A 13,908-nucleotide genomic window follows, 5' to 3' on the forward strand; every position below is an offset into this window, starting at 1 on the left:
AGTCTGCCTAGAAGTCTGGCTTAACCGAACCAAGGCTAATGACGTATTTTTCGTTAAAAAAATATATAAATCCTTGGAGAGCTCATTAGGTATCAAACGAATCTAGATTAGACAATAACTGCTTTACTTATGAATTAACAAATAAATATTTTAAATGTAATTATGGGTATGTAGGTATATTTTTTCTCACTGAATCTGAATAAATGAAGCAAGTGGGTTGGGAACCTGTTTGAAATTTAAAAAAGGATACATCCGATTCACCACGATAATATTAAAACTCGATCTGCAACAAGTTCTTGAAAGACAGCGTAACAGGCGGAGTGATTCATGGTCATCTTAAAAAAAAACTAATACGAAAACAGCGCCAATATAAGTAATAAATTAAGCCAGTTACACCGCCGTGTTTTAGTATTTTTTAAGTACCTTTTAGAAAAAACTTTCGCCGAACTGCTTCGTATTTTGCCATCAGTCCAATTGCCTCCTGGCGTGATGGAATACATAAATCACGCAAATTTATTTAAAAATACTATTTTGAGTCGTATAATAAGATCGGCAAAATTATATAAAGCCAAACATGAGGCATGAAGTCACGAGAAATCTCACTTATTAAAATAGTGTTTGCTAGATCACACACACGCTTTGTATTATTTCAACCTCATTGAAATTAATAGCAGGTATGTGAAAAATGTCACTAGTCTTCGACTAGCTTTGGCTGGTTTTGTTAGGAGTGATATTCGTTTTTTTTTTGAAGATGAGAAGTTGATCTATTAATATTTTGGAGAAAATATTAGTCATAAGAAGATCAGTTTCTTATAGAATTGAGTGATTGATTTATACAGGGTGTTCGGAAAATGCGCAAGGACATTTTTAAGGGCGATTCTACATGTTAAAATAATGGTAGTAAGTAACAAAAATTCTAAATCTGAACATTTTCAGTTAGATAGTTACAGTTCATTAAATTTAATTTTTTTGACGGATTTTGAACATTTCTTCGCGGGTCAACTTGATAGGTCAGGTAGAAGGTCAGAAATAAAATCAAATAAAATTAGTTTGATGAGCTTTAGGTAACTCGGAAAATATTCAGATTTCGAATTCTTGTTACATGACTTTTTACCATTATTGTAGTATGTAGTATCACCCTTAAACATTTCCTAACGCATTTTCCGAACAGCCTGTATATAATCGATGCGTCTATAATACTTACAAATGATTTGAGTATTTCGTCTTAAAATTGTGAGTTCTTCGAAGGAGATAATTTCCTCGCGGTTTCTATTAAAGTCATAATGATGAGTTTTGATGAAGAATTTGTTTTTTTGCTCGCTATCAACTCACTAAAAAACGTTAGAAAATTGTCGTTTCAACAGCCCTAATTGTTAAAACGAAATGTCCAAACAAAAGGATTGATAAGTTTGATCACGCTTTTCCTTCCACAGAAGGCTGATTTCCCTACTGATTTCCCTACTCACTTGTTAAGCTATTAAGTTTGAATTGGTTGAAGTTTCACTCAATTTACGCAACAGCGTTCGTACTGAGGCCTAATTGCAAGTTGGAATGGTTGTCACTATTCTAGGATGGTCTCGTTAAAATGTCAATTAACCAAAAGTGCAAAAAAAGACCATAAGTAGGAAGTTCAATGTCTCAAAAGAATAACTCGTGTCGCTTCAAACAGGGTCAATAAAACTAAATTAGATTAATACATCGTTATCATACTAACCTTATAGAAGTAGTTTCGACAAAGGGGCTTGAATGAGTTGGTCCCGCATATCAGTAGTTTGCCCGGGCTGATTTTAAACAAAAGCCTGATGTAATTTTGGCATTCATCTTCATTTTTTCCTTTCAAGTTGCACAATTGTCCATGGGCTTCCGAAGAAGGCCAGAAAATTTCGGCGGCTTTTCTTTCGCTGAAGTCGTATATTGACAAATTATATATGCGATTTCGGCCGCCTAGTAAAATTGTTTCTTTGTCTTGATACAAGACAGTAAAATGATCCACATAATTGCTTGTATTCCCTTTAAAGCTTATACTAGAAATTTTGTTCACACTATTGAATTTTGTATTTGTGTCGGGAAGCCATGCCTGACATATGTGAGTAAGATATATTATTAAAAATAGAGGCAGGCATTCGTTGATTTTTAGGCACGAAAAGGCACTCGAAGACATGGTCGTGGTTTTTCTTCTTTCCTCACTTCCCGCTACGTCATTTCCCTGCCATTTTCAGCCTGAAAACAAAACAGATCATTAGCTCTAAATGTTCTGAGGTCCCAATGCAACGATCTATTTAAAACATCCAAGGACTCCATACCACAATTAATACCAAGCAATACACGGGTGTTTATTAAGAAACAAAACCTTTCCTAATTGCCTAAAAGCTAATACCTGGCAAGCTATGGCGTGTTCGTACGTGGAACACAACAACCGAAAATCAATTCTGTTAATCATAATAATAGATCAGCATTTGAGTGACACATGAAGGCTAGAATGTGTTATTGTATCATCCATAGAAAAATTACAAACAGCAATCTTTGTTCTCATTGGCGGAAAGAAAAATTGCGAATTCGCCGAACAATAGAGAAAGGCTATTTGTAATCTATTCATGTCCATGTAGTCAGTTAGCTTAAAAGGAAAAATTGACTTTTCTCTGTCCATTTTTAAAGGATTGTCAAGTTCACAAAGTAGGATGGGTTTTCACACCATGAAATTCTGATCATCCGCATTAGCATAATAACTGAAAATCAATCCTCAAGCTTCCAAGAAAAAATTGAAAAAACTCCTTTTTTTTATGTTTCGTCGAAAATTAATTCCTTATAGCAGCGTCATTATATAAACTAAATTGTAAATGACAAAATACGACGTACAACTAAAGAAAATAAATCTTGTAGAACGCCAATGCACATAATCACCAAAACACATTGTAAGTTTTCATGTCGCTTTAAAATTGGGAAATTTCCATTTTCCCGCTACTTCCAATTGAAACCATTATAAATTAACCTCAAGCTTTCCTCTTCATACGAAAAAATGGCAAGCCTGAAGACTAGGGAATAGGCCTGTGTAACACTGTGTTGAGTTGCGCTATTGAATTGTTGCCGCTCTCTGAGTTATCGAGTTATAACTCATCGGTTAATGAATTCTAAAAAAAGGTCATCAATATTTTTTCTGAGTAACGTTTTACTACTTTGTTCAAACAACTAAAAAAAGGCAACTAGATTTTTTCAGCAACAAAACTGAGTTCAAATAAAGTTGGCGAGTTTTCTTCTAAAATCGATCTTTTAATTTTTTTGCATACAAGATTTAGTTTGCCAGTATTTAACAGTAAAACTTTGTTAAAACTCGAGTGACCTGAAAATTTGAAGGAACTTTAAAAACCTTCACAGCGATAAGGGCGGGGAATTTTCCAAATAATTTTTGCAAACTTTTGTTCTGGTCGATTTTTCAAGATAATCTTAATTACTTAATAAAATTATTTGGTTTTTGTGCCAAATTCGAAGCTGGAAAGTTTGTCTAAAGTTCCTTGCAAACCGAAGAATGAGGCGAATTTTCTAGCAAAATAATTTTTGTCATTTTTGGCTGAACAGACATTACTATTGTCAGAAAAGAAGGAAATAATACGAAAATAAGGTTTTTTTGCGTTTTCGATTAAAAACTTTCAATTTTGTGATCGGTTTTGGAGACAACCTTAATTTTTTCGGAGAAAAAAGGGAGGAATTTGTTTTCGTTTCTGTCTCGAATTCGGCTCTGAAAAGGGTTTTTGTGACATTTTTACAAAGCTATAAATTTATATTGTAATTTTTCACGTAAAAGACGTCCAGATCGTCAGTATTTTTAAGAGAAACTACAAAATAGAGCTTTTTGAGTAGAAAGTAAAGCAAAAAATGCAGTCAAAACTAAAAAAACACATTTTCTTTTTTCTTAACAAACTCTACAGTCTTCAGAGGAATGGAGGTGATGAAATTTCCAAATAATCTGTTATCACCTTTCGCTTATTCTGTTCCAAATTCGACACTGGAACGGAATTTCAAAACTTTTTACAAAGCGACCAAGGATTGAAAATTTATTTCATAATTTTTCACGGAAAATACCTTAAGTCTGTCAGCATTTCTAACTGAAACTTCAGAAAATTGAGCATTTCGAAGAAAGAGTAACTTGGCTAAAACTGAAAAATTCTGAAATTTTAAAAATATTATTAATAAATGGCCCTTAAAATAAATCAAAAAAATTCCTAAAAATTCACTTGAGTTACCCAAGCCTATTAGGGAACAGCATTGAGAACAGGTGGTAATTTTTTAGCGAGTTGTAGTGTGCTAGTTTTCTCATGCACAACTAGCATCATCATTGGAGGATTTTGATCTATTTTCAGCGAGATCAATCATAAAAAGCAAATATATTGCAGAGTTCTGGAAAGCATAAACTGATCATATATCACGTATTGTTTATTCGCGTTAATCAAAGCAACAGTATATTTATTATTTCACTTAACTGATATAGAACCTGTATACATCGAAAATGCAATTGATAAACATGTTGTAATCAGTGTAACTATACGCGGAAAATTTTCATACCTTTACTGCCTCTTAAGACTTTTTAGAAGCTTTGCAGCACACTTTGCAACGTAATTGCAAAGTCAGGTTTCGTTGAAATAAGACATTTAAACGTTCAAACATCGAACTTTAATCGGAAAGTAAATATATTTAAGACCGGTGTCTTTGTGGCTGGTCAAATACGACTAAGTACTTCCACGCACCCAGAGAATTCCAAGATTTATCTAAAGTTCACAAAAACAATAGACCAGTTTGTCAATATCTTATAATATATGTACATACCCGTTCCTTAGTTTAAATTGTTGGCTATTCGCATAATTAACACTTTTTGGTTACGTAAGAACAATTTTCCGCACAACTAGGGTATGTATCGAGTCGTAGTTCTTGTTCATTTAACTATCCTAATATTATAGAAAATTAACCACATCAATTATGAAGTTAACTTTCTAAACTGGCATTTAAATTTGTCGTTAACTTTAAACAAGTTAAACCAAGGTTTAGTTCAGTAGGCGTCCGTGATTAATTTAAAATTACCTTCTTCACAATGGTTTTTTTTAAACTCTTAAGCCATCCTACGTAGTCACCTACTTTTTGCTCCTAATTGAATACAATATGTCTTCGACATACCTTAATACTAGTTGTATAACAAATTTATTGCATAGACAGTTTTTTGCTACAGAACCACCAAAGTAGTGCTAAACATGTTACTTAAACGCATTCAAATCTAATGAAATTTACATTGTTTTAATTATGACACGTGCTTGTTGAACTGAATCTAAATCATTAGTTAAAATTCGTTGACATGGATTATTGTGTTTATTATTTCCAGTTTCACCTGCTCAAGTCATGCATACCGGAATTACCTGTTTGCAAATGCCATTATTCATTTCTTGCAGTCGTTTGGCAATACTGTGACCTTACCCAGACCGATTTGCAAAAATAACTAAATGCAGAAGTCGCAATAAAATGGTTTAACCAAATTAAACAAATCGAATTATGTGGGTGCCTAAGTGAAAGCGTTGATAAAAGTAGCGATTCTTTAGACTTTAAATAAATTGCGGTATTGTTTTGCTAATTGACTTTTAATAGGAAAACCACATGAAGCTGAATGAATAACATCACAGAAGATTAGATCATTTCTTTTGATATGTAACAATGCAACCGCAAATTGCAATTGGAGAAGAAAAACGTTGCTCTGTATCGTAGAATTTTACGTAATTTGTCCAGGAACTGAAGCAATTACACGTTTAATGTCCAAACGTTTTGGACATGCCAGATGCCTTTTAATTATAGCGTAAGGCGAATTGCAATTTTCATCTATTTCACTGTGTTTAGTTCCTACGATATTCACTATGCATCTTCTTCGGGAGCAAAGATTTGCTGTAAATCCCGCCAAGGATTGCCCGTGTGTAATTACAGTGATTACTGCTATTTTACTTATTTTTATATATTCTTCTGCTACGGAAAAGATATAATGATAACACATGCAGCATTAGACACACTGTAATTTTACGGTTGGCAAAGTATTAAAATTTAATTAGTAATTAGCCCATAATTACATACCACAAGGTGAAATTATATAACTTACACTTACAACAAGTGGTATATTACAAAAAAACTCTATAAAGAGAGTATGAATATGCAGAATACACTTAAGCAGGTTGGGATAAAATAATCAATTACATCTGGTCAAATCGTTCAAAGTTTTAGAAAACTATTTTAGAAAAGTAGATTTATATCGATGCATTCAAGAAACTATTGGACTCGTTCTAGTCTGGTTTTTGAGGTCAACAGGCTTAAAAAATGCATTTTTGAGTAGTTGCTGAAAGTTTCGTGTGAATGAGGCGTGTTACTTAATAAATTACTAAATCAGTTTTCAATGGCTATTATCTACAAATCAGAACGTTTTGGGATAATTAGTGAATTAACTTAAAAAAATAAATATCAATAAATTGTAGATGAAAACCACAACATTGTAAATGTATACCTATTAACAGGTCATGTTTATAAAACATTACAAGCAGTGATACTTTTGAATGTACCGAAGACCCAACGTGATGTGAATCTTCAATCGAACGCATACGCCATTGGTTTGACAAAATCTACTTTTCCTGCATGTTAACAAGTGTGTATTGTTTTTATTAAAACATATAAATGCATGTCGCGATGTAAACTAGCGCGTGTTTTGATAGAATTACCATAAAAAAATGTCGTATTGATCATCCGAGTATTGGCGATGGTATTGAGAAGCCAAGGCTAGAGATGGGATAATTGAAGATGCCTAACGCGTACAATTTTATTGCTCCATGCAACAATCACGATAAAAATGACAGTGTTGTGGTTACACTGTATTGCAAACTTTATGTATTCACGTTGCATATACTTTCAAGAAACCGATGGTTTTGCAAGACCCAAGGGAAAATGCGGTACTACTAGTACTAAAAGCAACTTGCCTATTAGAATTATCACCTCTCCATTGTGCTGCGGCTGCGACAAATCATTTAAAGAAATCAAACTATTCTAAAACAATAAATTCTATTGAGATTGAGTTTGTTAAGCCGCAAGTTTAAACAAGAAAAATGAAAGTTAAACAAAACGTGCTGGCAGGATTTTCATAATAATGGGGCATATTCTCGGTTAGCAAGTACGATTGAACCGAAACAGCAAGCACCAAAAATAGCCCAACTTTGATATATAATGTTTAGAGCCAGATGCTTAAAAGAAATATTAGGATGAAGTGTATTGATGCCAAAGTTATTTTCGTTAATACGATATTCGTCACGACCTACGCATATTAAAACCATTATAACAAAGCAGAGATCAGACAACAATACGATTCTAAAAACAAACCTGGAATCAGGCAGCACTCAGACATTTTATTTTCAGTTATATTTAGTCCCGACAGCAGTAATCGCGCATTGAGATTTAGATGTAGTGAAATTCCTGTCGGCCAATCTGATGTCGAGTTTTCTTCACTTGGGACTCCTGATATAATTCAGTCGACTTTTTGATTGCGAACAATGCCCCTTGAATGAAACCTATTTTAGACATTTCTTGGAAAATAATTTTAAATTTATTCTGTGGACAGCCATATATTTCTTCACCATCTGATCTAACTTACAACCGCGGAGTTTCAGATTCTTTGCAACGTGACCTCTGGCTTATCAGGTTCTCTTACGCGGTAAATTGGAAATAAGATCCCTTTTGTTTTGTTCAACTAAGTTTTTTGTCTAACTATTAAGACTAATTGCAACCACATTGAGGAATTGAGACCGTTACCAGAGTTGACAATGAATGTTACCAAATTGTAAACCGAAAGCTGCGCTCAATAGCCCAAGAAGCATTGTTGCAACAATAAAATTATGCGGACAATAAAATGTTGTGTAAGAAGTGACAATTCACACAGACATTTTTTGACCTGAAGTGGACCGATGCTTTTGGGGTTCAAAATTTAGATCCAATCTTAGCGACATAAAAAGTCCTTTTCATTTTATTCAAACAAAGCTAGATGCCAAAAGTTGATAATAAAATGCTTGTTTCAATTGATTTAAAATTGTTATTTTTGCGCCGGAAAACGTTGATGTTGGCCTAAATTATAGAATTACAGGCTTAGAAGGTGAAGCCAGGATGGCTAAAATTAAGGTAATGTCCACGTTAATATAATAATGATGCCAAATTGTGGCCTAAAGAGACATCTCTTGAATAAATATCAACAAAATGATCCTGCATTAAACGATAAAAGAAACCAATTTCAGTTATAACTGCGTCTCAAGTTAGGCTGTGGTAATGGGCACACATGTATTATCCATCGACAGCGCATACTAATGTAAGTAAAAGGTAGGTTTAAAAGTTGATATAACGGGATAGAGTTTTAACTTATTCATATTTAAAGGTGTTTTATAAATTAACGGTCTAACGAAAATTTAAGTTTGGATTATGCATTTCATTACGTAACTCTTCGGATCCTTGGCTGACACTTCCCTTCCTTACTTTTACTATCACGACACATTGCATACATTATTTGTGGATCTGTTTTCCGCAATTAGATTTTATTGCTGTCGAGTCTAGCGTTTATTTTAGATTCATTAGTCGCCAAACAACTAGCAATAAATCCTAAATTATCATAAAGTTAACGTAATTATTTTTCTCGAATTGAATTTACTGCCTGGAGATGAAGTTACCATAGTAATCTTAGCATTATAAAATAGTCAAGCTGGTAATTAATATAATATTAAAAATCCTAATTGCCGATATTATCAGTTTTTCAACATTTACAGTTATAGAAGACACTGTTTTGCATTCGAAATGTGTGGTCGTCCTCAATCCCATCAATTTACTTCTCGCTTATAGTGCCATAAAACGCAGAAAATGTGTCTGTATTTGATGCACTGACTCGGTTCAATTGGAATTGATAACTTTTACTGGTTCGACAAATTTTATTTTTTAATCGTTGTTCTGCAAGATAAATGATTCAACAATAAAATGTTTTAAGAGGGAAACGTGGAGTTGGAACAATCATTAACAGTTGGTTAGAAACTGCAGTCTTGAAAGACTTGGACATGGGAATATAATCTTGACTTACTAATTGTCTTGCATGAAGTTTGTTGATAATTTATTAGTAAAAACGCATTCCCAAAGCATATCTTTTGTTTAATCAGCGCGGAAGCAGCATGTGTTATTTAAAATACTTTCATATTATAAATTGTGTAATACAGTCACTAGTTTAGAGATAAAAACGAGTTATTATAGATGATCTCAGGAAGAATGAATGAGCCCCAGCAGTTAAATAAGGAGTAACGCCATGTAATTACGGTTTCCCTAGAATAACATGTATATGTTTTGAAATGAAAATGCCAATCTAATAACTGTAGCAGCACCATTACAAAGTAGTTTAATTATAGAATTGAGCTAAAAAATCCTTTACATAAAGTTACATGTACTTAAATTACATTTTTATTATTCACCATGTAATGATGCCGTAATTCCAAGATCATTGTTGATCTAATGGATGCGTACACGTCTATCAATAGCTAATAGATCAATGTCAGGAGAAGAACGAAAAATGACGTCGAAAATATGGATCCTTTCGATCCTCAAATAATTTTAACGGTTCTGCGTATTGTTCAAGATTTTTAATGAGTACCTGTCAATACTCTCACTATCTATCAGTCTCAAAATAGTCATGCAGATTGTAATTGAAGAAGTCAATTAGAAACATTCATCAGACTTGAACGTTACGCAATTTTCAAAAATTTACCAGACATTCGATACGAGTATTTCCAAATACCGTTAGCACACCCTAACATTAAAACACGATAACCCAGAAAACGAGCACACTAAAAAGTGCGACTGGTACCGAATAGTGTCGAATTACCGTCTGAAATCAGTGTGTTTCGAAAAAATATGGTCCGCGTTACGCAGAGCTCTTAGAGGCATGCTTGACAGATGTCTAATGGGAATTATCGCCCTCCCCTAATCACTTGTTTTAAGCCCAAAGAGATGTCTGAAAGGGGCAGTTTTCAGCCATGCATGGTTTGCGTTATTACGTATAGGGTGGCAGAAGTAGGCAAAATGGGGCTTCTTTAGATCTCAAATTCATGTGGCTAATTAAATGAGGGGGCGCCAGCTTTAAGGATCCAATAACACGCCAATAGGGGTCAATGCAAGCAAACGTTTGAAGCCGCTGTTAAATTAGTTAGTAAATTCGATAATCGACAACAATTAGTCAGCATTGTCTATGAATGTGGTTTTTTTCTGCTGTTAGTAACCCCAGAAAGTCATAGTTAAATTCCCACCAAAACCAGTTAGGATGTTTACTACTTTATTTTAACAATTAGAAATTATTATTCGTATCAAACTCAGCCAGTTTATGCTCCCTTAATTTGGCACCCCTTGGGTAAAACTAACAAGGGGGGAATGGAAAATGAACCGTTAAATTCATTGATTTGATAGGACATGTAGTTATGGGCTGGGCAGACACACGGCTTTGTTTTTTCTAGGGGTAATGCATAGAACAGAGCATGTATCTGTTCCAACTTTAAATGAAAGACAAATAAATATTTCAGACCCAAGAAGTGTTTATTTAACCGAGGAACTCCATTTTATTTTGTTTGAATTATCAAACGGGAGTGATTGTTTTCAAATGCATGGCTCCAAAACTAGAGATTTGATCGATATTTATTAATTAACTGGTTCAACCGAGACTAGATAGGTCGGGCAAAGGTTCCTAAATGTTGCCAAATAACTTTCAAGATGTCACACTGTTTTTTCCATTACTTTTTTAAACGATTTAATTGGGTAGTGATCGTCTATTCTAATTGCTGATAAAGTGTCCTCCATTTTCCAAGGCAATTTATTGTTTTGTGACATTTTAAAGTGTTACAATATGAACGAAAAAGGTTAAAAGCGAAGATGTGCACGAAAGTTTTTAACAGTATCTGCTTAGCCTGAGGGCACTCGGTTACGAAACATTATCGAAACATAATTTTTGTAAATATATTTGCGATTTACATAACACCGCTGTGCAATCGCAGTAATTACAATAAACAAATAACAAGGAGCGCCGAATGGATTTTATTCAGTAAAGGATGGTGAAAATAAGGCAGACTATCTAAATATTTAAGCAATTCATTATGAAATATTAAATATTATCGGATGTCGGATGAAAGTTGCGAAGCTTCCCCATTTCTCTTAACAGTCAACCAACGACTAATTATAAACTTTCCTCCACAGGCCAATCAAAATAATTTATTTTATCGGAAACATTAGGTAGCATAACTCGTGTTTATTCAGTTATAGAATTAAGTAAGCAACCATAAAAATTGGCAAAAACCGTAAACGCAATTTCAAAACGGAAGCCAAAGCACTAAAGCATTTTATTATGGTTCATGCACCAAGTTCCAATGTTGTTAATAATATGAGATTATTTAACAAGTGGTGTCGATCTAACTGCTTATGTGAGGGATCATGTGACACATAAAATCACCGTAAAAATCACAAAAGTGACCTTGTGTTTTCATCTAAAATCTTGAACAGATTAATTGCCTTAAGGGTGTCAGATTTTCAAGAGCCCTCTTTAGAATGCATTACGGTTTTCGTCGTGGGAAAATTCGAACTAATTTACTGTGGAATTTGTAGTTAAACAAAAATTAAAGTTCCATCATTCAGTAGAAATATTTAGTGCCGGTTTAATCAAGCAGAAGAATGGGGAGGATCGAACTAAATCGCTTGAAAAAAACATTTAAAGTGAAGTTTGTCTAGACCATCTTTCTTTTTCTAGTTCCATCTAGACTCGTGTTTGAACAATTAACTTTTGAAGAAACATTTACTACGCAACTTAGAAAGGCGTCCAAAGTGCCCAAGTATTACTTCAAATTCCTGCCAATATACTCGGGATTTTTTGCAAAAAGTGAAACTTTTTTTAATTGAGCGCAAATCGCAGTTTTATCTAGACTATTTTTGGCAGAATTTGTTTTTGAAGACACACTTACTTTGCAACTGCGAAATATCTTGGTGCACCCAACAAGTGTTTCTTCAAATACCTGCCAATATTCATTAGATTTTTTGCTAAAAGTCGCAACTTTCCACTTCCATTCAGCTTGGTTGTTGCAAAATTTACTTTTGAAAATACACCTAGTACGCAAGTTAGAAAAGCGTTGAAAGCGCCGAACAAGTGTTGCTTCAAACACCTGCCAATATTCGCCAGATTTTTTGCGAAAAATGAAACTTTCAATACATTCAAAATGAAGTATACTCTTTTCAATACAGTGTCAATCGCCGCTCTATCTAGGCTAGTTTTTATAAAATTAATTTTTGAAAAAACACTTAACTGCGCAACTTTGAAAGACGTCGAACTCCCGGCGAAGTGTTGCTTCAAACATCTGCCAATTACTCGACAGATTTTTTGCGAAACGTGAAACTTTCAAGACGTTTAGGCCATCGTTTTCCTTTTTAATAGAGTATCAAGCGCCGTTCCATCTGGCCTGGTAGTTTCAAAATTATATTTTTGAAAATACACTTACTACACAACTTAGATAGGACAAGTGTTGCTTGAAATACCTTGCGAATGTTAACAAGATTTTTCACCAGAAGGGAAACGTTCAGCACGTTTAAGGCAGATTTTGCTTTTTACAGTGAAGTGTCAAACATCTATCCTAGTAGTTTTTTCAACATTAATTTTCGAAGAAACATTGCTTCGCAACTAAGAAAATCGTTGGAACGCCAAACAAGTGCTTCAAATGCGCTCCAATTTTTTAGCGAAGTGAAACTTTTAGGAAATTTAAAGCCATTCTTGCTCTTTCCCTGGATTGTCCGGCGCCTTTCCATCTATTCCAGTATTTGCAAAATTAATTTTTGAAACTCAATTAAGAAAGTCGTTTTTGCAAATATCTGAAAAGCTGCTGAGAACTTTATACGCAATACTTATGTTATGTTTGTCAGTTAATTTCATAAATTAAAAAAGTGTTTGTACTTTAGCAAGCAAATAAACCGTTAAAACTAGACTACTTACTGTCTGGTCTTAACCTGGTTAGCTAAAAATAAACAAAACAAAATAAAAATTTCACATCCGCGTTATATTAAACGTTTCGAACTCGCACAGGCCTGTAGGGCACTAAACAACTTAGTTCATGTGAAATTAAATTAAGTTGTTAATCCACTGGCTTAGTATTTGCAAGTATTAATTGGCTTTGAAAACTAAATTAATGCAAATCTGCTGCGACTGCATAAACAGTTTGATGCTCAAAAATAGTAATTAACAAAACTTTCCAGTGGGAAATTGAATATTGCTTGATAAATTTAAGCTACAAATAAAAAAAACTTATATAGGTTTAATTAATTAATATTATCTGGCTGCACTACACCGTTTTAAGCAGCAGGAATCTATATAATTACCACCAAAAACAAATGCAAAACGTTGTGCAAAAGTTAAAATAAAGCTGTGAATAATTAAATGCAAGAAACGATTTGTCAAGCTTGCAGTTTAGACGTTGTTTTTCAGCTAATCGCAATGCAAATTTCAAAATTGATCTCCTGCAAACCAATGCATTCAAGAAAATGACGAAAAAAACCTTGGTTAGCAAATAACAGATTTTTGCAGATAAAAGTCGATGATCTGCTGCAAGAGCATTCACGAGTGAGCATAATAGAATTTTGTGGTGGCCGAAAATGAATGATAAAATCAAATGTTACCAATAAAGCGTGAATAAGAGAAAACAGAAAATGTTGAAGGAAAATCGCTATTTTAATGGTTCGTTAAACACTTGGTGCTACTTTATATTTACGTAACATGCAAGAACCACTCAGAGTCGTGCTGTTCTTTTTGCTACCACCCATAAGATTATAAGATTCGAACATTAGGCCACAGCCGCCAAG

The 13,908-nt window shown here is 33.8% G+C and overlaps 1 protein-coding gene across 1 annotated transcript in view; it reads right to left on the reverse strand.

The window, feature by feature from the left end:
• LOC109532872 (semaphorin-1A) overlaps positions 1-13,908 on the reverse strand; it is a 60,612-nt gene that overhangs the window by 21,905 nt on the left and 24,799 nt on the right. The window contains exon 2 of the mRNA XM_019897968.2: positions 1,715-2,220. Within this exon, the coding sequence (XP_019753527.1) occupies positions 1,715-2,161 (447 nt within the window). The 5' untranslated portion in view covers positions 2,162-2,220. The remainder of the gene's footprint in view (positions 1-1,714; positions 2,221-13,908) is intronic.

Source organism: Dendroctonus ponderosae, unplaced genomic scaffold, assembly GCF_020466585.1.
Source record: "Dendroctonus ponderosae isolate FM_Combo_2020 unplaced genomic scaffold, Dpon_F_20191213v2 Dpon_F_20191213_1, whole genome shotgun sequence".
Taxonomy (NCBI): domain Eukaryota; kingdom Metazoa; phylum Arthropoda; class Insecta; order Coleoptera; family Curculionidae; genus Dendroctonus; species Dendroctonus ponderosae.